General features: G+C 43.2%; 1 protein-coding gene across 2 annotated transcripts in view; it reads right to left on the reverse strand.

Annotated features, from left to right (window-relative positions):
* Positions 1 to 27,491, reverse strand: part of NECAB2 (N-terminal EF-hand calcium binding protein 2) — a 274,142-nt gene that overhangs the window by 33,718 nt on the left and 212,933 nt on the right. For both annotated transcript variants that reach the window (XM_058154969.1, XM_058154970.1), the window contains exons 7-8: positions 18,146 to 18,264; positions 13,508 to 13,587 (exon numbers count right to left, since the gene is read on the reverse strand). In XM_058154969.1, coding sequence (XP_058010952.1) covers positions 13,508 to 13,587; positions 18,146 to 18,264 — 199 coding nt within the window. The remainder of the gene's footprint in view (positions 1 to 13,507; positions 13,588 to 18,145; positions 18,265 to 27,491) is intronic.

The raw sequence follows: 27,491 nt of genomic DNA on the forward strand, positions 1-27,491 counted from the left end.
GCATCAGACGCCTTTTGTGCACGCATTGTGGAAATTACACACATGTACAAAAGGGACAGAGCTTGTGTTGTAAGACTTTAGGGGTGGCCTCCTGGGGGTCCGGCAGAGTTCAGGTGATCCTCTAGCCAAGGATCGCTTGGGTTTGGCGAACCCCCAAATACCACCCCTGGCTGGCCATGCCCAACTTGTCCCACCCCGCCCCTCCCAGGAGTCTCCACGCAGCCCGTTCATCATTCCAGGTAAGTACAGGGGCCACAGGGAGGGTCTGGGAGGACAAAAAACGGGCCTACCGGAAGTTCTGGAAGTCCAGAAACGCAACTGTTCCTGGCCTCCGGAGGGCCTCGGGGCCCCTTGGGAAGCGGTTTTTGCCCTCCTGGAGGCTTGAGGAAAGCCTCCGGAGCTTGGGGAGGGTGAAAAATGCCCCCCCACACACAGTGGTGCAGGAGGCTGACTAGACCACACCCAACATGCCCATGCCTACCCATCAACGGAGCAGCGAACCCATTGCTAAAGGATCTGAAGCCCATCCCTGTGCATATGCCATTTTGATGGATTCTGTGACTGCCGCCACCTATGGATTTAAAACAGCATTGAAATCTCGGCTTGGACTGGTGAGAATCCCTATGGAGCTTGTTTTTCAACCTTGGCAACTTTAAGATGTGTGATGTCAACTCCCAGAATTCCCCAGCCGGCAGAACTCTGCTTCTTTTCTACATTAGCACAACAAAGGCACACTACGCAGATGTGTTTCTCTGCGCAGTGCTAAAAGCAGAGGGGATTTACAAAGTGCTTTTTTCAATAACTCTCCAAACTAGCCCCGAGCCATGAAAATTCTCATTATAATTACAGCTGCAAAAACTTCATGGGGTGAAGACGTCTTTGCACAGGTAAATTTAATAAAATCCCTTTGGCAACGTTTAAAGGCAAAATTCCCTTATCGGGGAGAAAGAGGTGGAAAAGGGACTCTTGGCAAGATAGCCCCAGGACACAGAGCAACAGAATAACAGACTTGGAAGGGACCTTGGAGATCTTCTAGTCCAACCCACCGCTCAAGCAGGAGACCTTATCCGATTCTGGACAAATGGCTGCCTAATGTCTTCTTAAAAGCCTTCCATTGAGGACCTGTATACTGCACGAATCAAGAAGAGGGCCGTGAAAATATTTGCAGATCACTCACATCCTGGACATAAACTGTTTCAACTCCTACCCTCAAAACGATGCTATAGAGCACTGCACACCAGAACAACTAGACACAAGAACAGTTTTTTCCCAAAGGCCATCACTCTGCTAAACAAATAATTCCATCAACACTGTCAGACTATTTACTGAATCTGAACTACTATTAATCTTCTCATCGTTCCCATCACCAATCTCTTTCCACTTATGACTGTATGACTGTAACTTTGTTGCTGGCAATCCTTATGATTTATATTGATATATTGACCATCAATTGTGTTGTAAATGTTGTACCTTGATGAACGTATCTTTTCTTTTATGTACACTGAGAGCATATGCACCAAGACAAATTCCTTGTGTATCCAATCACACTTGGCCAATAAATTCTATTCTATTCTATTCTATTCTATTCTATTCTATTCTATTCTATTCTATTCTATTCTATTCTATTCTATTCTATTCTATTCTATTAAAAACCTCCAGTGTTGGAGCCCCCCCAATTTCTGGAGGCAAGTTGTTCCACTTATGAATTGTTTGAACTGTCAGCAAATTCCTCCTTAATTCCAAGTTGTTTCTCTCCTTGATTAGTTTCCATCCATTGCTTCTTGTCTTGCCTTCAGATGCTTTGGAGAATAGCTTGAGCCCTTCTTCTTTGTGGCAACCCTTGAGATATCGGAACACTTAGGCTACATCAGGGATGTCCAACATTGGCAGCTTTAAGACTTGTGGACTTCAGCTCCCAGAATCCCCTAGCCAGCAGAGTTCCCCTGCAATCATTATAAATATATGTCAGGTGCCAAGTGCCCAAATTTAGATCACATGATCATGGGATGCTGTAATGGTCGTAAAAGCGAGAACGTTCCATAAGTCACTTTTTTTTTCAGTGCCATTGTAAACCAAATGTCACTAAATGAATATTTATTTATTTATTTATTTATTTTTTATATTTCTATACTGCCCTTCTCCGAAGACTCAGGGCGGTTTACAGCCAGAATAAAATAATTACACAAAAGTTAAAAAACAGAATAAATCTTTAAAAATCTAATTCAATTGGCCGAAATTTAAAAATAGTGAAATAAAATTGTAAAAAACAAGCCCCAATAAAACCCCCGTTAAAATTACCGTTAGGCCAGCCCTGCTTGATGAAACAAAAAAGTCTTGAGCTCGCACTTAAAGGTCCAGAGATCAGGGAGTAGACGTAGCCCCAAAGGTAGTTCATTCCACAGGGCAGGTGCCCCCACAGAGAATGCTCTTCCCCTGGGAGTTGCCAGCCGGCATTGCTTAGCTGACGGCACCTTGAGGAGGCCCTCCCTGTGAGAGCGCACAGGTCGATGGGAGGTTGTTTGTGGCAGTAGGCGGTCCCGTAAGTAACCCGTTCCCAAGCCATGGGGCGCTTTAAAGGTGATAACCAACACCTTGAATTGCACCCGGAAGACCACCGGCAACCAGTGCAGGCTGCATAGGAGAGGTGTTATATGGGAGCTACGAGATGCTCCCTCTAACCCCCGCGCAGCCGCATCTGTACCAGTTGGAGCCTCCTGGTGCTCTTCAAGGGGAGCCCCATGTAGAGAGCATTGCAGTAATCCAGGCGGGAGGTAACGAGGGCATGAGTGACCGTGCATAAAGAATCCCGGTCCAGGAAGGGACGCAACTGGCGAATCAGGCGTACCTGATAAAAAGCTCCCCTGGCGATGGCCGTCAAGTCCTCTTCTAGCGACGGCCGTACATCCAGGAGAACGCCTAAGTTGCGAACCAACTCCCTGGGTGCCAACGACTCGCCCCCCACAGTCAGCGATGGGACCAGCTGACTGTGCCGGGACGCTGGTATCCTACAGCCACTCCGTCTTGGATGGGTTGAGTCGAAGCCTGTTCCTCCCCATCCAGACCTGTACGGCCTCAAGGCAGAATAGTTGTAAGTCAAGATGTTCTGCTCCATGAGAATATATCTATAACATGGAAACTCCCTGGTTTCTAAAAGAGGCAAACCACTTCTGAAAAAGCCCAATTTAAATCTGATAACTTTGAAAAAAATCACTGCTGCTTCCTATGTACCATTTTCAAACAGAATTCTTCAGCTGCATTTATTCTGGAACAGTCTCATTGTTTGGATCCATTATAAGCTGGTTTTTTTAGCTTGGGAAGATGGCAGGCAGGGAGGGATGCGATAAGAGTTGAAAATAATGAACATCCGTGGCGTTGAATAATGTAGCCGAAATTTTACTTTGTCTCTTTCGCTATTCGAACTTGGCTCATCCATCTGAAGTAAATGCTGGATGATTCAAGAACAGCAGAAGGACTTTTTTCTCCCACTGTTCTTTCAACCCTGAGCTAAACAGTGGAATGCACTTTCATTAAACATGGTGGGCTGGAATAATTTTCTCCTACATTAACCCTAAACTTTTCAGAAAGGAAACAAATGGAAGCTTGACAGAAAGTTATGGCTGAGAGCTCAGCTAAATCATTTGGAAGGAGAGTAACAGATAAGGGTTGGCCAAGCCCCCGCAAGGGGCACATAAAACTCAGGTACCCCATTCTTCCATTTCACCCAATGGCCTAAAGTGTCCCCTCCAAGGAAGCCATATTATGTAAATGCTGGAACTGTGGAGTTCTTGATGCTCTTTTGAGCTCGGTTGTTTTCTTGAGGACGTTTCATTATCAAACTAGGTAACGTCATCAGTACCAATAGAAGGGAATACTGTAGCTCAGGACTGAACTGTGGGGTCCTGGCTGCTCTCTGAGCTTGGTGGTTTTCTTGCAGACATTTCATTACCAAACTAGGTAACATCATCATACTTAACAGATTAACAGAGTTGGAAGGGACCTTATAGATCATCTAGTCCAACTCCCCGCTTAAGCAAGAGACCTACACCATTTCTGACAAATGGCAGTCCAATCTTTTCTTGAAAGTCTCCAGTGATGAAGCTCCCACAACCTCCGAAGGCAACTTCTGTTCCATTGGTTGATTGTTCTCACTGCCAGAAAATTTCTCCTTATTTCCAGGTTGAATCTCTCCTTGATCAGTTTCCATCCATTATTCCTAGTCTGGCCTTCGGGTGCTTTGGAAAATAGGTTGACCCCCTCCTCTCTGTGGCAGCCCCTCAAATATTGGAAGACTGCTATCCTGTCTCCCCTGGTCCTTCTCTTCTACTAGCCATGCCCAGTTCCTGTAACAATTCTTCATATGTTTTAGCCTCCAGTCCTCTAATCATCTTGGTTGCTCTTCTCTGCACTTTTTCTAAAGTCTCAACATCTTTTTTATAGTGTGGTGACCGAAACTGGATGCAATATGCTAGGTGTGGTCTTACTAGGGCTTTATAGAGTGGTATTAGTGCCTCACTTGATCTTTTTTTTAAAACAAGTTTTTATTGATTTTTTAACTCCCCCCCCACATACACATACATAGTTTATGAACAGAATATTGGCCATGTCATATCTTATAAAATTTAACATATTCAAATATATTTTATTTAGTTACAATTTTTGCCAGAATATTTTTTTCATAATTTTTATACATATCCTAATATTTGCTTGCTCATTTTCCTAAGTCACATCTTCTTTCGCCCTCAAGTTCTAATTTCTCCATTTTTATTAATATTCATTCTCTTTCATTCCTTTTTTAACTGTTTCAATTTTTATCCTAATATATTCAAATATATTCAGGGTTGCCTTTCTTACATTTCATCTGTTCCTTTTTACAGGAATCCTTTCTTCTCCTTCTCACTCTTCTTCCTCCCTTCTTTTATCCTACCTACTTTCTTCTCTCCTCTCCTACTCCTTCTCTACTTCCCCTTCCTTTCTCCCCCTCCTCCCCATTTCCTCCCTGTCTAACTTTCTCTCCTACTCTTATTTCCCCATCTTTCCTCCTCTCCTCTTCCCTTCTTTCTCTCTCCCTCCTTTCCATCTTTCTCCTTCTTATTTCTCTCCATTGCTATATTTATTTTCATTTCAATATTTCTGGTGTCCAGACAACCCCAATTTTCTCATTTGAGTATATTTCTCAAACTTCCCCTCATATATTTTAGTTATTAGCATTGTCTTCATCTTATTCCATTTGTATCTTACCATCAATTAATACAACCTTCCACCTCTTATGTTCTTAAAGTTTTTGTTCAGTATTCAATAATTATTATTCTCTTCTAATAGTATACATCATTTATTAACAGGTAAGCCAATGTCCATTTTCCAAAGCGCTGCTCCGACATTCCATATATGGGACATACCCAAGCTTACGGACTCTGGGCTGGGGTCTGACTGATCCCCTGGTCCTGTGTGGGAATGACACTTTGCAAAACTCTCCTCCCAAACGATGGTTCTGCAGAGGCAAAAGTGTCCAATTTGTAATGTCTGAAAAAAGATGACAAGGATGACCATGTGGCCGCTCTACAAATGTCTGAAATAGAAGCTTGAGTGGCCCAAGCAACCGTGGTAGCCGCGCTGCGAGTAAAATGGGCCAAAGTACATCCAGGTAAGGGTTTGGTTTGGCCTTGAGCTCATATGCTTTCGCGATACAGGCTATCAGCCACCTGCCCACTGTAGCAGAAGAAACCTTTCAACCCATAGATGAAGGATGAAAGGATACAAACAAGGCTTCAGTCCGACGAAAGGAAGCTGTTCTCCTGATATACCTACGGAGAACCCTGCGAACATCTAACGTGTGCCGTCTGACTTCCATCGGATGTTTTGGATCTGGACAGAAATCAGGAAGAATAAGCTCCTGTGCCCGGTGAAACCATGAATTCACCTTAGGCAGAAAGGCCAAGTCCATTCGTAAAACCACTCTGTTAGTATGGAAAATACAGAGGTCTTTCCGGATCAATAAGGCCGCCAGTTCCGAGATTCTTCTAACTGATGTGGTTGCTAGAAGAAAGGCGACCTTGAGAGTCAGAAAACAGAGACTGATAGAACCCAACGGCTCAAATAGAGATGATGTGAGGGCTTGAAGCACCAGAGACAAATCCCACATAGGGTAACGATGCACCACAGAAGGGCTGAGATTGGCAGCTCCTTGGAGAAAACAATGAACCCTCGGATGTTGAGAAAGGGATTGATAGGAATCACAGGTAAGTATTGTCGATAAGGCAGCCACCTGTTGATGTAAGGTGGCCGGTGCCAAACCGTTGTCCAGTCCCACTTGCAGAAACTCCAAAACCTCCGTAACTGAAGCCGATGTAGGATCTACACGTTCCTTCACACACCACTGACAAAAGGCTTGCCAGGAAGCATCATAAATCCTGTTTGTAGAGCCCTGCCTGGATGCCTGCATCGTGCGTATCACCTTGTCGGAAAGCCTTGCTCAGAAGAACCCTTTCAAGTGCCAAACGGTTAAATGAAGCCATTAGGGCTCCAGATGGAGGACGGTCCCTTGGCTGAGCAAAATCCTGTTTTGTGGAATCCTCCATGAATGGAACACAGAGACACTGACTAGGTCTGCGAACCAAGAGCAGCGAGGCCAATGAGGAGCGACCAGAAGAAGTTCCACTCGTTCTGTCAACAGCTTGCGAAGCACTCTTGGAATGAATGGAATGGGCAGGAACATGGAGAGCAGTCCCCGTGGCCAGTGGCACTGAAGAGGATTGTAATTCTCCGCTCCTGGAACCTGAAACCTGGAGAAGTACCTCGGTAGCTGTGCGTTCTCCGGACTGGTGAAGAAGTTGAGAATGGGAACGCCGAACCTTTGAGACAACTCCTGGAACAACAGAGGATGCAACCGCCACTCGCTTGGGTCTAGGCGCTCTCTGCTCAGCCAGTCCACTTTGACATTGGATACTCCAGAGATGTGTCCACTTTGACTGATAGTGTGCTGAATACCCGCTGCCAGCAATTTGGACAGGGTATCAGAAATCAAAGCCTGGATATCCAAAGGTTGAACAGCCGAAGACTGTTCTTCTACACGCAACCCTGCTGCAATCTGAGTACATGTTGCCTCAGGAACCTGATGGCCAGGTGTCAACTGACCACTATTCCCCACCTGTGGTATGCTCTGGTCTGCCACAGGATCAACTTGCACAACCTCAGGCAATGGCTGAGAAGACATTCCAGGCTCAGATGTAGACCAACTTTGGCTTGCAGCAGCAGCAACAGATTGCAATGGAAGTAACACCGCTGGAGCAGCTGATATGGCAGCAGATGTGGAAGCATGCAGATGTTCTGCAACCAAGGCAATGCGCTGTGCCTTATCAAACTGTTTCTCTAAGGCCTTGTGGCGCCTGACCGCATCTTTGTTTGCCCCTGTTTGCAGATCCTCCTGATGAAGGTCTAGCTTTGTCTGACTTACTTCTGGTAGATTTAGAAGTATGTTTAGAACCAGCCAGTGGTGGGATTCAGCCAGTTCGCACCTATTCCGGAGAACCGGTTGTTAACTTTCTAAGCAGTTCGGAGAACCGGTTGTTGGAAGAAATCTTATTTTGTTTTTCTCCACTTTACAGGGCTAATCCTGTAAGGAAGGCAGGAGGGAAACATTCTGGTGGTGTTTCTAGCCTAATCTTTATTGCCCTGCTTACAGAAACTGCCTCTCTTATTACATTGTAACAGGTAAGGCGAAGCGCCCTTCAACCTGAGTGACGTTGAGTTGGACCATGCCCACATAGTTACATGACCAAGTCATGCCTACCCAACTAGTTATTAGGACAGAGAACCGGTTGTTAAATTATTTGAATCCCACCACTGGAACCCGCCCTTGTGACTCTATGGAGCCTTGGAGGGCTAACAGTAGGTTCTAAGTTCTTATTGGAAACTTAGAATACAAACAATAGATTGTTTCCAATCTATTCCAATTAGAAACAATAGATTGTTTCCAATAAGTCCAGAAATTAATTCCTTTCAAGAATCTGACTGCATGCAGAAAAATTAAGGTAAGGGAAATTCCCAATTACCACACAGAAATTACCAGTTCAAAGGATGACTGGGCTTCAGAAACACAGCAAATAAAGAACACGTTGCTCCCAGGCAAACCTGTCCTTCCAGAAGCTGCTCTCAGCACCGGATGCAGACTGCAAGATCCTTATCTGCAGAAAGATCCCAGGCAGAAGAACGACCAGGCAATTCAGCACAGAGCCAAAGGACTCTAAAACGCTGCTTTGCACTTCCAGGAGCTAAGCCAGGCTTGTAATTGAAGAAATCAGCTTTCCTGCCTCTCTCCAACAACACCCAAAATAGGTGAAGAAGTCCCCTGCGCCTGCACAATTAGAAACAACTGTTCTTCAGCATGAAAACCCCTTCACACTTCCAACAAATGGCGGCAGCTATAAAACTGTGTCTTTGAAGAGCTGCTGCTGCAGTCAGTCTCCAAATAGGTGCGGAGGCAAAAACAAAGCCTCTCACCCACTGCGAAGCACTTCCTGGTCGACGGAGTTTGCACTGGGGTCCTGGTCAGTGACTCTGTAGCCACTCAACACAAGCTGGAGCTGTGATTGCGGTAAGGGCTCTGTTAACTTCGAGTCACCCCACACACATACCAGAGGCACCCAAACGGGACACACACCAGACTGCTGCTTCCTCAAAAAATAAACGATCAGGGTGGGGGAAGACGATCTGGATTTCCCAGAGTACGTCTAACCCACCACCATCAGCAGAGGAGATCAAATTCTCCTACGTAGTTTAAATGCACAGCTCCAGGCTCCATGTAAAAATTCCAGAAAATTTTTTAAAGTAACTGCAAAAAACCAAAGAAAAAGTTTTAAAAACAAGAAAAATATAGGTTAATCTGGCAACTATTTGCCAGAAAACTGAAACTCAAGTCTTGATTAATAGACTGAGTGAAAAGACTGGAGACCACAGGAAGTAGGAGGCACGGTCCTACCATGGAAAAAGAAAAAAATTACACTCAGTCTTGAGCAAATAGATGAGAGATTAACCTATACATGGAATGTCGGAGCAGCGCTTTGGAAAAGGGAAAATTACACTGACTAACATCTGTTGTGGAAAATTTTCTTGTTGAAGAGATAAGACTGGTGTGAACTTTGAGGATTTTATGCCTGCCAGCTGTTTGACTTTGATACTAAAAGACTAAATACAATCCTGAAAATACAGAATGGCGCAGGAAATAATCGAAATGATGAAAAGGATGCATATGACTTTAAAGCAAGAAATAAAAGAAATAATTACAAGACCATTTGGACAATTGAAACCAGAAGAATCAGGAGCTGCACTGGAATCGACAGAAAAGAAAGAAACCATGAAGCAAGAGAGGGCTTTGGAAGACAAAGGAGAAAATATCGATCGTGAAACATTAAATGATTTTATGGGGAGAGATGAAGGGATTAATAAGGAGGGGGGAAATAGAAAAGGGAAAAGCACAAAAAATTTGAAGATTACACTGGGATTAACAGTGGTTTAAGGGAAATTTTTAAAAGGGGAATGAGGAGAGTAAACGGAAAAATATTGCAAACAAGGAGGGCAAAGAAAAATAAGGAGGGAAGAAAGAGACAAGGAGAGAAAGAAGGGAAGAAAAAAAATACAAAGTTAAAGAATCACTTTGGGATTAACAGAGAAAAGATAAAAATGGGGGAAAGGGGAGAAGGAGAGTTGATGGAAATATAGGACAAGAAAAGAGAGTAGAGAATTTTAAGAGGAAAAAAGAAAAGAAAAAGGAGGACGAAGAGAAAAAGGAGGAAAATAAAAAAGGATTGAAATATATACTGGTTGAAATACTAAGGAAATTGAAAGCAAAAAAAAAAGAGTTGGCAATATATTAAAGGATTTAAATATTGATAATGGAATTTAAAATTGAAAAATCTTTGAAAGCTATTATGGATTTTATTGATATTTTAGAAATGATATGAAGGAAAACTGAACTTTTTTCTTAGTATGGTTAATTGTATAAGAATTGTTATTAAATTGCAAATATATGATTGATGTTGATGTTTAATAAGTAGAAGATACAAAAAAAATATTAAATGGGAATATAAGGGTTTAATATAAATGGGAGTAGACAAGGGGGAAAAAGAGGAACATTTAATAAAAGATTAAAATTTAGGGTAAGGGTAAAATTAGATTTATAAAGAGAAATAAAATAAAAAAAATAAAAATGAGAGAAAATATATCAATGAAAACATGTTGGAGGAGAACTAAATTTGGTATGAACATGTAACCTGGCCGATATTTTGTTCAGAAAAAATGTATTGTATGTTGTGTGTGTGTAAAAAATAAAAAAAATTAAAAATATATATATATAGAATTTTCCTAATTACTGTTTTACCTGAGGGTACATTTTTTTGTTTCCATTTTTTTGCAAATGAGATTCTTGCTGCGGTAAGTATGTGCAGTATAATATATTGAAGGTTTTTGTTCATTTTCGGGTCCAGTATTCCTAATAAAAACAATTCAGGTTTCAAATCTATTTTTTGTTTTGTAATTTCTTCCAACCATTTTTGAATTTGACACCAATACTTCCTTGTATTGTGGTAAAATGTTCCGGATTTATGGTTGCATCTCCAACAATTAGGTGATAGATAAATTGGGATACATCTTAGCCAATTGGCAAATGTCACCTATAAAACATTTTTTAGAGGTTTTCTTTGTAAGCAATTGCTGTTGTGAGTTTGTAGTTCCTTTTCCATAGTTTGTCCCACTGTTTTAATTCTATGCTGTGGCCAAAATTCATTCCCCAACTAATCATCATTTCTTTAACAACTTCCTCCTCCATTTTATATCTTAGTAGAAATTTATATAATTTTGTGATCATTTTTCCTTCTGTTTCTAATAAAATTTTATCCAACTCCAATTGTTTTTCATACATGCTGAATTGTTCTTGATCCTTTTTTAGTCTTGTTTTAATTTGTAAGTAGGGCCACCATTCTATATTTATTTCTTGTGTTTTCAACGTTTGCACTGATTTTAATTCTCCTTTCTCGTCTAAAATTTCTGACTATCTTACCATTTTACTGAGGTCTATTGTATTTGGGTATGTCATTGCCTCCATGATCGATAGCCAATTTGGGATTTTCGTATAGTGGTGTTTTTTAATCTTTACCCAGACATTGTATAGAGAATTCCTTATTATATGCCTCTGAAAATGTGAATGTGTTTTATTTTTTATCTTCCCACAGAAGCCCGTAGTTATTGTTTACTGTTTATTCGTCTAAATTGGTAGTTCCTTGATTGGGGTATTTTTTGCTGCTTATTCGTTGATCTTATTCTTGGTGATGATAATGTCTGCTTCTCTGGTTGTTGATTGCTGGCAAGGAAGTGTTGTGGTCCTGCAGCTTTTTGATTGCCTCTTTTGAATGATAGTAGAGGTTCTTTGTGTCTATGTGCCTGTCAATGGCTGATTTGTCTGAATATTGGGCTTCCAAGAATTCTTTTGTGTTTGTAGACTAAGCTCTCAGTTTTCCAGTTGAAATTATGGTGACTTATGTGTTGTGCAATTGAGGAGTTTTCATCATGTCTGCTGTTAGTTGACAGTGAGAACAATTAATTAGTGGGATGGCTTATCTCTGGAAGTTGTGGGTGCTCCATCACCAGAGGTTTTCAAGAAGAAAACTGAACAACCATTTGTCTGGAATATATAGGGTCTCCTGCTCAAGCAGGGGGTGGGACTAGAAGACCTCCAATCCTATCATTCTATGTTCTATGTTCTAGTTATGTTCATGGAAGTACTCCTACATAGGTCATCTTCTTAGACTTTCCTAATCACGGTTACCTTGCGAGATTTTACTAACTTGTGAATTTGACCATTTCTTTTTCTTTATTTGGTAAGGCAGTGGTGAAATGTAAATTTTTTTACTACCAGTTCTGTGGGTGTGGTTTGGTGGGCGTGGCTTGGCCGTGTGTGTGTGTCATGTGACTGGGTGGGTGTGCCCAACTTTTTTTTCTTTTTAAAGCATTTTTTACTACCTATTTGCCCAAACTGGTAGTGAAAAAATGCTTTAAAAAAGTTTTTAAAAAAGGTTCCGATGATCGTGCGGCAGAGCTGTGATCGTCGAAATCTTTTTTTAACTTTTTAAAGCATCTTTTTACTATCGGTTTGGGCAAATAAGTAGTTTTTATTACTACAGGTTCACCCGAACTTGCTTACCCCTGTGGTAACGCAAGCAGAGGTGAGGGTCTCTTGGGTTTGCAGTGAATGCTCTGGTGTCCACAGATGCTGCATAGAAAACCGTCTGTCAAGACTTCTTGGTCTTGAAGAAACAATGTTGGATTGATTCTTTTTGAATGGAGAATAACATGCCTTTCTGACTGGGGAATTGTAGGAGTTGACCATCGTAAAGTTGCCAAGATTGAAAAAATATTGCTCTATCATACATAAACTTATTTTTTTTTTGATAATGAGCATTATCTCCCTCAAAGCAAACCATTCAAAGACACTGTCAGGGTTCTGACAGATGCCCTAACTAAATCATGAGTCTCGAGCCAAGCTTCAAAAGAAATCCAGTTATTTATTAGGAGCTTTATATCAGCATGTTCCCAAGTGAAGCCAGCTCTGACCCTACATAATTTATGCTCCAATTATGACACTGTTTGCCCCTCCCCTCAGGGTGTGTCATCAATCACATTTGCCAACTGAGCAATTTCACAGGTTGTACAGGTCACTCCTCTTTAGCTGCTGTAGGTAACCTGGGATCCAGCCTTGAGAGAGATAAGCATGGACTGCGCATCTGTTGTGTCTTGCCCGCTCTCACCGCAGCCGGGGTCTGCATATCTGCTTCCGAACGCTGAAGAATGTCCTCCCGGCCCCAGCCCTGGCTCCATGCCCAGACAGGCTGAGGAGGGGGCATCTCCCGGCCCCAGCCCTGGCTCCATGCCCAAGCAGGCTGCAGAGGAGGGAGCACCCCCCGGCCCCAGCCCTGGCTCCATGCCCAGGCAAACGGAGCAGCTAGACCCCTCCCCCTCCTCCACAGCATGTGAGCCTGAGGAAAGTTTATTTCCAACAGCTGCTGATTGGAGTGACCCTCGCATCAGAAGACTGGATAGGCGGAGGCAATAGAAGGAAGGGAGGGGCAGGCCTTAATGAGTGCTGAGTCATGGAGCCACACCCCATGGCCTATATAAAGGATCTGCTTTCTGGCAGTCTCTGAGTCAGGCAAAGTCGAACTTATCTTGCTGAAGTCACTTACTGGTCTCCTGCCTGCTCTGAGGACTTTGCTAGGACTTTGGGCAGAGCTGCAGAGGCACGCTTGATTCGGATTTCCCTGACCCGGCCGTCAGCGGAGGAGTGGGACACGACAGCATCTGTCTTTGGCTGCTGTGCCATTTCGCTATTTTCCCCATCCCCCCTGGCCTATGGCAATTCGAGAGCAGGCCACGGATGCTTTGCGAGCTGACAGACACCTTCCTAAATTATCCATTGTTTTCGGCAAGAAAATTTTTTTTTAAAAAAAGAAGGAATACTCACCTTGTTTTCCAGCCTTCCAATCAACTCTGCTAATCTGTTGATTTGTGCTTCCAAGCATTCCTCCTTGGTGTCTGAAGATGCTACAGAAAAAGAAACATAATTAAGAGGGATGAAATTCACCCTGCTTGTATGTAGCTGGCTAAGCTAAATAAAAATAAAATAGAACAGGTCAAAAGGAGGGGAGGTCAGAAAAGGAAGTTTTTGTGGTAATTAGAACATAGAGCATAGAATAACAAGATTGGAAAGGACCTTGGAGATCTTCTAGTCCAACCCCCTGCTCAAGCAGGAGACCCTATATCAGGGGTGAAATGTTCCCGGTTTGGACCGGCTCATCCGATCCGGTAGCGATGGTGGCTGGTGGTTTGGAGAACCAGTAGCAAAAATCCCTGCCCCCCCCATGCCCCTGCTGAGCCACACCATCATCAGAGGTTGTTTTTTTTACTTTTAAAAGCAGTTTTTCTTCAGCCGAAAACATGCCTTTAAAAGTAAAAAAAAAACCTTTGATGATCAGCTGAGATCGTCAGAACCCTTTAAACTTTTTTACAACCTCGGCCAAAGAGGTTGTAAAAAAAAGGTTTTAAAAGGCTCCTCTGGCGATCCCAGCTGAGTTCCTCATCACCAGAACCTTAAAAAACATGTTTTCTACCAAAAACAAGCCAAAGAAAAGCTATAGAAAACCTCCTTTTAAGAGGTTCTGGGGTGCGATAAGGCACTTACCTAATTACTGATGTAAAACACGGCTTTCCCAGCCCAAAAGGCAGCAGGCAGGCAGATTCAGTTGCTAGCTAATCCATCTCCTCAGTCAGCAACTTAATCTGCCTGCTTTGCTGGCTGAGGAACTCTGGGAATTGAAGCCCACAAACCTTAAAGTTACTAAGGTTGGAGACCCCTGATCTAAAAATAAATAAATAAAATAAAATAATAAAATATTTGTGCAACTTTCTTAGATTTGGTGTGTTTCTGTAGTGTTTCACTCTAACTATACAAACACACAAAATCTCACAAAGCTGCATATGGCATTTGTGTGTGTGTGTGTGTGTGTGTGTGTGTGTGAGTCAGTTGTGTTGTGTTGTGTTGTGTGTGTGTAAATTGTGAAAGTTGGTTTTTGAGCTTTTTGTGGTTGTGTGAGGTTCCTGCTAGTTGCAGGGGCCATTTTGGGTGAAGAGCAGCTGCTTTTACATTGTGTTGTGTGTGTGTAAAGTGTGAAAGTTGGTTTTTGGTACCTCTTATTGTTTTGTATACTTTGTTTATTATTTTTATTATTTATGTTATTGACCACACCCACCCAGTCATCTGACCACCAAGCCACGCCCACCAATTAAGCCACGCCCAGAGAACCGGTAGGGAAAATTTTTAGATTTCACCCCTGCCCTATATCATTTTGGACATAATTAATTAATACCCCTTTCTGGACTTTTTTGGAAACTGAGGACCTAAGTCTTTATCACATTGGCCCACTGAAATGATTAGGACGATTACGAGTTTGAGTTTGATTGAACTTGCGAGACGTTTTCTTTTCCGTGTTTCTTTGGACACAGTGGCGAGGAACGCGACAGTGCTGGACAGGTAAGACAGCATCCCGCTTCTCCCCTGCCCCACCTGCCACCCCCAAATTACATCCTTTAATGGGGTGAGTGGCTAAAGGGAGCTCCACTTGTCTCGCTTCTCCCCCGCCCCATCACCCCTCTCGATAAAGAGATGGCGGGGAAGGGAAGAAGCCAGGCTGCTGTTGCCATTAGGGTGGGACATCTTGGACTGCTTGGCCGGCGCGAAGACCAGGAAGGGGAGGCATGTCCCTGCCTTTCTCCCCTCCGGCCTCACCTCCTCAACTCATTTTGGTTGCGCAGCAAGCAACCAGAGGAAATGGCGGGAAAGGCTGCGTATGCATGTAAGTAGTCAGGAGGGGGGCTTATTTTGCAAGGGTGGCTTATATTATTGCATGCGCTGAAAAGCCCGATTGGGCTTATTGTACAGACATGTCTTATTTTCGGGAAAAGACAGAACTTGCATGTCCAAATCGTCTCAATTGTCCCCAAGGTGGTCCTTCACTTTACAAGGAGAAGGTACCATTTTTTTGACCAAAAATGCTCCCTGTCACTTGACATGGATTATCATTCTCTCTAACTAATGCAGAGTTTCTCAATTGTGACAACTTGAAGAGGTGTGGACTTCAACTCCCAGAATTCCCCAGCCAGCTGTGCTGGCTGGGGAATTCTGGGAGTTGAAGTCCACACCTCTTCAAGTTGTCACAATTGAGAAACACTGAACTAATGTATTCAGTCTGCACCACCTCCTTAAGATAAACGGTGAAGGGAGGATCCCATATCTAGTTCCTTTGACCTCATTTCCATATGACATGTCAACATCCCTATCTAGAATAGAATAACAGAGTTAGAAGATACCTTGGAGATCTTCTAATCCAACCCCCTGCTTAAGCAGGAAACCCTACACCACTTCAGACAAATGATCATCCAACATCTTCTTAAAAACTTCAGTGTTGGAGCATCCACAATTTCTGGAAGCATCCTGTTCCACTGGCTAATTGTTCTCATTGTCAGAAAACTTCTCCTTAGTTGCTTCTCCCCTTGATTAGTTTCCACCCATTGCTTCTTGTCCTGCCCTCAGGTGCTTTGGCGAATAGCTTGACTCCCACTTCTTTGGGGCAGCTCCTGAGATATTGGAACACTGCTATCATGTCTCCCCTTAGTCCTTCTTTTCATTAAACTAGACATACCCAGTTCCTGTAACCGTTCTTCATATGTTTTAGCCTCCACCCCACTATTCATCTTTGTTTCTCTTCTCTGCACTCTTTCTAGAGTCTCAACATCTTTTTTACATCGTGGAGACCAAAACTGGATGCAGTATTCCAAGTGTGGCCTTACCAAGGCATTATAAAGTGGTATTAACACTTCACGTAATCTTGATTCTCTCCCTCTGTTTATGCAGCCCAGAACTGTGTTGGCTTTTTTGGCAGCTGCTGCACATGGCTGGCTCCTATATAAATGGCTGTGTAAACTATCTCTGAGTAAATGTTCTGCAAAACTTAAAAACCTGCACTCTTTTCTCCTACCCTTTCAGATAGCACAGCTAAATTTTTATCTGGAAGTAATGAGGATGCTTCCTTGTTTTTTTCTTCTTCTTCCAGATCATACACAATCAGCTCTTTCAATCATTCCTTAGAGCACGGTTATCCAACCTTGGCAATTTTCAGACTTATGGGCTTCAACTCCCAGAATCCCCCCAGCCAGCCATGGGGTCACTCATGCTGGCAGGAGAAATTCTGGGAGTTGAAGTCCACAAGCATTAATTAAATCATTAAAGTTGGCAAGGTTTGGGGGCACTTCATTATCTTTGTTGTCCTCTTTTGGTCAGGTTTCCATTTGATGGTTCCCAGAACTGGACTCCAGAAGAGTCCCAGCCAAAACAGAAAAGAGGATGATTGATACACTCTGTTGATGCAACATGGAACTGTAATAGTCTTTTCAGCTCTCACATCAAAATATTTCAGTTTTACTTGGACTACAGGTCTGACCAATTTCAGGCAGCATGGACAATATCAAATTAGCATCAGATTAACAGAGTTGGAAGGGACCTTATAGGTCATCTAGTCCAACCCGCCGCCAAAGCAGGAGATCCTACACCATTTCTGATATATGGCAGTCCAGTCTCTTCTTGAAAGCCTCCAGTGATGGAGCTCCCACAACTTCCAAAGGCAACTTCTGTTCCATTGATTGATTGTTCTCACTGTCAGAAAGTTCCTCCTCATTTCTAGGTTGAATCTCTCCTTGATCAGTTTTCCTTCATTATTCCTTGTCTGGCCTTCAGGAGCTTTGGAAAATAACTTGACCCCCTCTTCTCCTCCAGAGCCCCTGGATACTGGAAGACTGCTGTCCTGTCTCCCTTGGTCCTTCTTTTCACTAGACTAGCCATGCCCAGTTCCTGCAACTGTTCCTTGTATGTTTTAGTCTCCAGTCCCCTAATCATCCTGGTTGCTCTTCTCTTCACTCTTTCCAGAGTCTCAGCATCTTTTTTATAGTGTGGTGACCAAACCGGATGCAGCATTCTAGGTGTGGTCTTACTAAGGCTTTATAGAGTGGTATTAGTACCTCCCTTGATCTTGGTTGTATCCCTCTGTTAATGCAATTTAGGATTGCATTGGCTCTTTTAGCTGCCACGGCACATGGCTGGCTCATATTTAGCTGATCTCATATCGGGATATCAGGATGATGGGAAACTACCAATCTAACCTCATTTCGAAAGCCACACATTTTTCACTCCTAAACAGCTAAATTTCCTTTTGAAAAGCTAGGAGTCAAAACCTAGAGTAACAAAATGCATATTTATCCAAACATACAAGCAAACAATTGTCCTAGAGTGATCAATTCATCCCTTCTTTTATTTCGGACTAGAAAGGGCTTGTTCTCTTTGTAAAATTCAAATTGGCACGATTACAAATGGTTCTCATCACTCCTTTTTCACTCTCCAGAGGCTTTTGCCTTCTCACAGCGTGATGCTGAGTATATTTCAACAGACAAGATTCTTGGAAATGAAGGGACCATCTCCAAACACAACTTCCCTTTGATCAAAGCTTTCTTTGACCACCAACCTAGTCAAATCTGATCAACCCGGAAGACTTACCAGTCTGGAAACTTTTCCTGCGTTCTTTAGTCATGATTCTGTTATTGGGAGAATAACCTGACACGGGATTGTCATACCAACTGTCCATGGCATTGTGGCCAGATTTATTGTGGATGTGTCTATATGGGAGAAGGATAGACAGATGACCAGATGAAAAAAAGGGAATGAATATTTTATGTCTTCTTTTTTTTTTTAGTTATATAGTTTAAAAATCCTTCATTAAAACATACCCAACATTCATTGCTAGCTCAGAAGCTGCTCAGAACTATAACAAAATAGTTTCCCTTCAAAAAATTTAAGGACATGAAAAAAAGAATGAAAGAATAAAGTACAAATGAATAAACCATGGATTTAGAAATATCATGGAGGTTATAGCTTTCTAATGTAGCTCAATTGGCTGCAAATAATTGAGTTTATTACAACGCTGTCAGACCAAGAATCTCTGTGAAGCTTTCAGCTAAAAGTTGACCCTTCTCCAACTTGAGGTTCATGAGATGGTTCAGACTAGAGCTCAATTCAACAGACAGGAACAAATTCTTACATCTCGTAACAAATTGGCTCATCCTTTTTATTTTAATTGTGTTCTTGGAAGCAGAAATTGCAATATAAAATATTTTTCTTGTACTTTTCCCCACTGCAGTCCTATGAGTTGAATAGAGCTGGGTTGGAGCACCCAAAAAGAGTCTACTGATAATATTTTGAGAAACTCCACAAGAAACTCAGTGGCAAGCCCCAATCTTGCAATTTTATTAGACCAATTAACAATTAACAAAACTGTCTATGGAAACTTGCCCATTGAACGTTATCTGCTACTAAAAGTCTTCTGCTGTTTGTAACCTTCAGCTGAGTGCAATGATGCATCATAGGCAGAGGTGGTATTCTGCTGGTTCATACTGGTTCAGGTGAACTGGTAGAGCCCTCGGAGTAATGTCCTATTTAGCCACGTTTTCAAAGCTGGGCACATGCACGAAGGCGCACACGTGAGCAAAGCACATGTGTGCATGGGGTAAACCGGTGGTAAGCATTTCTGAAACCTACTGCTGATCATAGGGGAACAATTATGGAACCAAAATACTAATTTAAAGAACATGTCCAAAATCCAGGATCCATTATTCCTTTAGGATTGAAAGTTCAAGGATCTTCTTTGACACACTCAGACCGGATGGGTCATAAAAACTGATAGGATATCAGTCCCTTCAGATAAAAGGTAGAAGAGCAACACTCCAGGGAGAAATTCTTCAGAAATCTCTCCCTGTGCGTGTGTTCAGTTAGCCGTATTATTCCCCAGAAGTCGAAACTTTAAGGATCTTCTGACCAGTTGTACAAGCAAAGCTGTGGCCCCCACAGAACCGCTGCCCTGCTTTGTGGCACTTCTGCAGTATGCCACATCCATGTGACTGTGATTTCCAACACTCTCTGCCAGCTTCTCATAAGTAAGTCAATGGGGAAGACAGTGGGAAATCGGAATTTGCTTCACTGCTATTTTACCCTGTATAAAAACAATGACATAAGGTGAATAACCTTCACCTTCCTGGCAACAACTATCAAATCAGGTAAGTGGTAAACTTAGGTAATATCCAAGGTAATGGCTTCCTTTTTATAAGAGGAGAAACACAGGAAGAACGCCGTTATTGACTTTCTCTTTTGCAGGTTCCTAAATTGAAATAAATCCTTAATTGTTCCATCTGACAACTAATTGCTTTGGTAACAGTTGCCTCTTTCTTTTATTTGGCACCTGAACGATACACTTACTCAGAGGAGTCAATGCATGTTCCACTCCTTCTACAAATGAAAATACTTGGCATTTAAAGGCAGCATATGCTTTAGCAGTGATGGCTAATCTTTTCCGGACCGAGTACCCAAAGCACGTGTGTGCCCAAACCCCCAAAATCCAATGCACGCGCACGTCCCCATGTGCCCCATGCGTGTGCAGCCCCTGCATATGCCTCACCCCCTGCGCATGCGTGCACGGCCCCCTGCATGCACCTCGGCCCCCGCTCATGCGCAGCAAAGACCCGAAGACCAGCTGGCTGGTGGGAGGCGTGTGTGCATGAGTGGTGAAGCTGAGCTGGGGCAACGGCTTGCGTGCCTACAGAGAGGGCGCTACGTACCACCTCTGGCATACATGCCATAGGTTCGCCATCACAGTGCTATAGCATGCCTTCAATACATATACTGGACCAGATATGTCACAGACGATTTGCTAGCGTGAATTCCAAGCCCTCCTTGAGATATCTGGTTTTTTTTAAAAAAATCCAGATTAACCACACATTTAAAAAAATCTGTAGCTCAAGGTTGAACAATGGAGTCCTTGGTGCTCTCTGAGCTGGGTCATTTGCTTGCAGATGTTTCATTACCTAAGTAACATCATCAGTGTTACTGATTAAATATAATAAATGTAGGGTCGGGTCTGTTGGCTACCTGTGGCCTTCCGGGTGCGCTTCAAGGTTTTGGTAACCATCTTTAAAGCGCTCCATGGCATAGGGCCGGGTTATCTACGGGACCGCCTACTGCGACCAGATACCTCTCACCGACCCGTGCGCTCTCACAGAGAGGGACTCCTCAGGGTGCCGTCAGCTAGGCAGTGCCGTCTGGCGACACCCAGGGGAAGGGCCTTCTCTGTGGGGGCTCCCACCCTCTGGAACGAACTCCCCCCGGGACTCCGTCAACTTCCGGACCTCCGAACCTTCCGCCGCGAGCTTAAAACGCATTTATTCATCTGCGCAGGACTGGATTAGATTTTAAATTTATACTGGTTTTAAATGGGTTTTATTATTTATATTGCTTTTTAATAATTCGGCCGTGTAGAATAAGTTTTTTAACTGTTATTTTAGTCTTGTATTTATATGTGCTTTTTTACCTGCCTGTGAACCGCCCTGAGTCCCTTGGGAGATAGGGCGGTATATAAATGTGATAAAATAAATAATAAATAAATAATAGTTGAGTGTGTAGTTTGCTCTCTGTTCATATTCAGGTAGTCCTCAATTTACAACCACAATGGAGCCCAACATTTCTGTTGCTAAGTGAGACAGTTGTTAAATAAGTTTTGCCCCATTTTACGATCTTTCTTGCCACAGTTGTTCAGTGAATCATTGTGGTTGTTAAGTGAGTAACATGGTTGTTAAGTGAATCTTAAGTTGAGGACTGCCTGTACATAGCTTGCCCACCAGCGTTGATGGAAATGTGGTTTTCTCCTTGGTAGTTCTTTGTTGTGTCTTGCCCGCCGGGGCCTTCTTATCTGCTCCCGAACACGGAGGAATGTATGCCTCCCGTTCCCAGTCCTGGCTCCATGCCCAGACAAACTGCAGAAGAAGGAGCACCTCCCGGCCCCAGCCCTGACTCCATGCCCAGGCAAACGGAGCAGCTAGACCCCTCCCCCTCCTCCACAGCATGTGAGCCTGAGGAGGGTTTATTACCAACAGCTGATTGGAGTAATCCTCGCATCAGAAGATTGGATAGGCGGAGGCAACAGAAGGAAGGGAGGGGCAGGCCTTAATGAGTGCTGAGTCATGGAGCCACACCCCATGGCCTATATAAAGGATCTGCTTTCTGGCAGTCTCTGAGTCAGGCAAAAGTCGAACTTATCTTGCTGAAGTCACTTACTGGTCTCCTGCCTGCTCTGAGGACTTTGCTAGGACTTTGGGCAGAGCTGCAGAGGCAAGCCTGATTCGGATTTCCCTGACCCGGCCGTCAGCGGAGGAGTGGGACACGACATTCTTAGATTAGAGTATTGCTTTCTGCTTAACATTTGCCTGGTGTTAATCCCTGCTTATCTGCATCTCAGCTATATTTACTAGTGTCAGATACAAATATTAGCACTGATGCTGTTACCTAGTTCGGTAATGAAACATCTACAAGCAAAGAACCCAGCTCAGAGAGCACCAAGAACTCCACATAAAGGACATGTAAAATTTTTACCTGTGCTTTTTCTAACTCAGGGGCTGAAATGCTGGCTGGGGAATTCTAGGAATTGAAGTCCACAAGTCTTAACATCACCAAGGCTGGAACACTCCTGATCTAATGGAAGCAACTTGACCATTATATGGTTTACTCACCATGGGGACTTTCCCCCTACACTAATAGCAGAGGAAACGTGTTCCATATATTCACACACTGTGTTCCCTCTTCCCAGTGGAAGGTGAGATGCGGCGTGCAAATGCTTCCCTCCATGCTGAGTTAGCGTCTCCCTTATTTGAAAACCAAAGCCGCAGTCTGATGCGCCTAGCTTTCATTATCCAGACTTTGTAGAGAATGCTATCCTGCCCCGAAGCCTGAATGGTTGCTTCGGCTAACTGTGATTTGCTCAACGTGAAACTGCTGCACAGAACTAATAGCCACCCTCCGAGGCAAGGAAGATTTGAAGCATCTTATCTTCCCGCGATGTGCCTTTTAAGTCGAATCTCATGAATATAGATTGGCTGAGAGGCTGATACCAACATTAAAAGCGACAGCGCGGCTCAAAATAGGAAGGCGAGGCCTTAGCAATTTCAATTTTCTTACTGGTGAGCTTCTCTTGATGGGGGTGGGGAGGAGAAGAGAAGGTCAAGCTGGAAAGGGAAAAATTGAACATGCGTGGGGGCAGAGAATCTCCCCGTGACCATCTGCTTGGCTTTTTAACGATAATATTTGGAGTTTAGTAACCATCGGACGCCTCAAAGATCGTAAACTTTAAAACAGAGCTGTAGCACTATGCCAGCCAGGGCTTTTGATTCAATGTGCTTCAGAGATGCTTTTCCTACATCAAAGCCAACAAGAGAGTTGCAATTCACTTCGGAATCATCTTGTCAGAATCTAAGGACAGCCTTATAGCTTGGTCAGGCCAGCAGTTGGTTTACAGAACAGAACAGAATAAAAGAGTCGGAAGGGACCTTGTAGGTCATCTAGTCCAACCCTGGGGAGGGGGTGGGGGTTTAGGCCTTTGGGATGGGGAAGCGAAAGGGTATAGGGCAGTCCCGTGAGAAATGGAGGAACGGAGGTTTGCACTCATGAATTCTGGCACTGCTGAGTGCAGTTGTTTATACTTCTTCAAGGCCAACTGTCCTGAGGCACATAACACCTGCAAAGGAGATTTTCCCATAACATCTTACTGGACACTGATTGGACTCTCTGTGCTGGACCATGGGGCGATTTTTAACGCGTAACTTTTGGCCGGTTTATTCCAGATCTTGCCTTGCTTTCCCTGCTATCAGTTCATTCTTAGTAACAGAATAACAGAGTCAGAGGGGACCTTGCAGTTCATCTAGTCCAAGCCCCCACCCAAGCACCAGTTCTGACAGATGGCAGTCTAGTCTCTTCTTCAATGCTTCCAGTGATGAAGCTCCATCCATACCCCCAAAGAGACTGGAGATTGGTTTAATCCAGCGTTCATTCCCCCTGACCTTGTACAGACGTGAAAGGGAGGTCCAGAAACTGCAGGCATGTGGGAAGGAAATGGAGGAGGAAGCCCACATTTTGGCGAGCATAAGTCACCCAGCCTAGATGTGAATGTTATGGGAAATAAACGTTCAAAGGGACCCTTTAATTAACTCACAATGTCTGGCTGGGAATTTACTCCAACATTTCCAAGATCCGATGAGCACTGGAAGTTTTAAAGAAGGGATTGGATAACCATTGGTCTGAAATGGTATAGGATATCCTGCCTGAGCAGGGGGTTGGACTAGAAGACCTCCAAGGTCCCTTCCAACTCTGTTATTCTAATTCTAGTGCTAAGCATTAAATATGCTTTTCTCAAATCTGTCATTCTAGCTTCTTTGTTTCTTTGTTTCTGATATTAACCTTTTACAAAGCCTGTACACCACAGGGACTAAATAATACAAAAGTAAACATGTGAACTAACTAAAAGATGAGGAAGGAAAGTGGGCTCTCTTATTAATCTGTCAACCACCCTTAATGTGACAATCTCCCCATTGGAACCACAGACCAGCTGGTAGAGCCAGGTCTTTAAGCTCTTCTAGAACAGGGGTGTCAAACTCAATTTCATTAAGGGCCGTATCAGGGTTGTGTTTGACCTTGGGGAGGGGATGGGTGGTGTGTGTGGCCAGTTCAATGTCACTTATGTCGGGGGGGCACCTGTGGTGGCTCAAGCGCTCTGCCAGCGAAAACAGAGCTTGGGAAGGCCATCCTCCCGAGCTCCATTTTCCCTGGCAGAGGCACTGTGGGCCAGTCCGGTTACTGTTTCCAGGGTGGCGGCACAGGCCAGATCTAAGCGGCCCATGGGCTGGGTCCAGCCCCCAGGCCTTCAGTTTGACACCCTTGTTGTAGAAAATCAGGAAGGTTGGAGAGGACCTCACTGTGGGGGCCCAAGATGTTCCACAGGGCACGCTCAATGGCTGAGAAGAACCGTGTCCTGAATCCTGCCAGCTGGAATACCCTGGCCAATGGGGCCTGCAGCATGCCCTCTCTCCTAGCACAAGTTGGATGGGCCAATCCCAGTGGGGTGAGACTTCAAGTAGCCTGGGCCAGTGATGGTATTCAGCTGGTTCGGGCTGGTTCGGGTGAATCGATAGTGGCGAACTGTGGGCCCACCCGCCCTGGCGTTATGCCATACTATTTAGCCATGTTTTCTAAGCCGCGCACATGCGTGCAAGCGTGTGCTCACATTTTCAGTATGTGGCAAACTGGTGGTAAAATTATGTGAAATCCACCTCTGGCCTGGACCCGTGCTATAATGGATTTGGTGCTTGAAGTAATCAGCATATCAAGATTAGTAACTACACGCAGTCCTCAACCTACAACTATCCATTTAGCAACCAAAGTTACAGTGACACTGAATAAAATTAATTGTTATGACAGGTCCTCACATTTATGACTCTTGGGAGAAACTCCACAGTCGAGCGATCAAAATTCAGCTACGTGGCAACCAGCCTGTATTCATGACAGTTGCAGTCTCCTAGGGTCACGTGATCACCTTCCCAGCCTGGCTTCCAACAAGCAAAGTCAATGGGAGAAGCTGGATTTGCTTAACAACCACACGATTCACTTAAGAACTGCAGTGATTCATTTAACAACCATGGCCAAAAAAAAAAAAAAGGTAGTGGGGTTATTGTTTTTTTATTCTTGTATATTGGGTTTTTATTCTTTGTAAGCTGTCCAGTTACTGAAGTGACTGGGCAGCCATATAAATCTAAAGAAACAAACAATAAATAAATAAAATAATGCACTACTTCCTACAACATCTTGAATCACCAAAGACCTATTCAAGGGTCCTCTTTGTAGACTTTAGTTCAGCATTTAATACTATCATTCCACACACTCTTCTAACTAAGCTAAACCAGCTACAGGTGCCGGAACAGACTTGTAAGTGGATCACAACCTTCCTAACAAACAGGAAGCAGCAGGTGAAGCTAAGCAGAATCACATCAGATACCTGTACAATTAGCACAGGGCCCCCCCCAAGGCTGTGTGCTCTCCCCACTTCTCTTCTCTCTGTATACCAATGACTGCATCTCCAACGATCCATCTGTCAAACTACTGACATTCACAGATGACAAACAGTGATCAGTCTCATTCAAGACAATGATGAATCCGCATAAAGACGGGAGGTTGAACGACTAGTCTCGTGGTGCGACCGGAACAATCTGGAACGGAACACACTCAAAACCGTGGAAATGGTGGTAGACCTTAGGAGAAACCCCTCCATACTTCCACCTCTCACAATGCTAGACAACACAGTATCAACAGTAGAGACCTTCATATTTCTAGGTTCTACCATTTCACAAGCTCTAAAATGGACAGCTAACATCAAAAATGTCATCAAAAAAGCAAAAGAAAGAATGTTCTTTCTGCCCCAACTCAGAAAACTCAAACTGCCTAAGGAGCTGCTGATCCAGTTCTACAGAAGAATTACTGAGCCTGTCATCTGCACCCCTATAACTGTCTGGTTTGGTTCTGCAAACCAACAAGACAGGCACAGACTTCAAAGGATAATTAGAACTGCAGGAAAAACAATGGCTACCAACCTGCCTTCCATTGAGTACCTGTATACCACAGGAGTCAAAAAGAGGACTGTGAAGTAGACATAAACTGTTTCAACTCCTACCCTCAAAATGACGCTATAGAGCACTGCACACCAGAACAACTAGACACAAGAACAGTTTTTTCCTGAATGCCATCACTCTGCTAAACAAACAATTCCCTCAACACTGTCAAACTATTTACTAAATATGCACTACTATTAATCTTCTCATCGTTCCCATCACCCATCTTCGACTTATGACTATAACTTTGTTGCTTGTATCCTTACAATTTATATTGATATTGTTTCCTGATTGCTTATTTGTAGCCTATGACTATCATTAAGTGTTGTAAGTGTTGTACCTTGATGAAGGTATCTTTTCTTTTATGTACACTGAGAGCATATACACCAAGACAAATTCCTTGTGTGTCCAATCACACTTGGCCAATAAAAATTCTATTCTATTCTATTCTATTCTATTCTATTCTATTCTATTCTATTCTATTCTATTCTAATACAATAATAAACAATATAATAAAATAACAAAATAGAATAGAATCAAATCAAAAAACAAAACAAACAAATAAAATATATAATAAATACATAAAATAAAATAATTAAAATATTAAAATAATAATAATAAATAATAAAATCAAATAATAAAATCAAAACTGGGCTGGCTCACTTAAAAGCCGCCTTGGTTAGTAATGGACATTTGTGGTCCCAATTGTGTTTGTAACACAAACACAAAAGCTTGTCTACTTCTACTTTCACAAGTGCTGGCCAACATCCCACTAGAGGGCAGTGAATCCTCCTTCACTGTTTCCCTTTCTGGGGGAAAATAACAATTGTGGGAGGGGGCACATTTCATCCTAGTTGCACCAGTTCACGGATGCCAAACTCCAGTGGCGCTTAACTCTTTCCTTGCACACATCCTTTTTCTCTTCTGAATATTTCAGTGGCAAACAGGAGGTGACCCACCAAATTATCTAGATGGAAAAGAAAGATGTTTGATGTGTATATCAAAGAAATCCCAGTGCATTTCAAGGGGAAAAAAAATCTGTTCTTCAGGGAAGTAAAATGCTGTAAAATCCTCATTCAAAATGATTTTACATTTAGGACATTAGTTTTGGCAAAAAAAAACCCAGTCCATTAAATATACACACAGAAAGTTTGGCGCGGGGATTCTCTATCAAAGGTATTTCCCCTTGAAAACATGAGGAACCTCATACTCCCACAGATGTTCTAAGGGCAGTTTTGCGGTCTGAGAAAGAGAGGTTTGCTTCATGGCGGATGAGGCTCCATGGATATTTCATCATGTCTCATTACGGGGGTGTCATTCCATCCATGAGCAAGACCACAATATTTTTACAGATTAACAGAGTTTGTCGT

This window comes from Ahaetulla prasina, chromosome 12 (assembly GCF_028640845.1).
Source record: "Ahaetulla prasina isolate Xishuangbanna chromosome 12, ASM2864084v1, whole genome shotgun sequence".
In the NCBI taxonomy this organism is placed as follows: domain Eukaryota; kingdom Metazoa; phylum Chordata; class Lepidosauria; order Squamata; family Colubridae; genus Ahaetulla; species Ahaetulla prasina.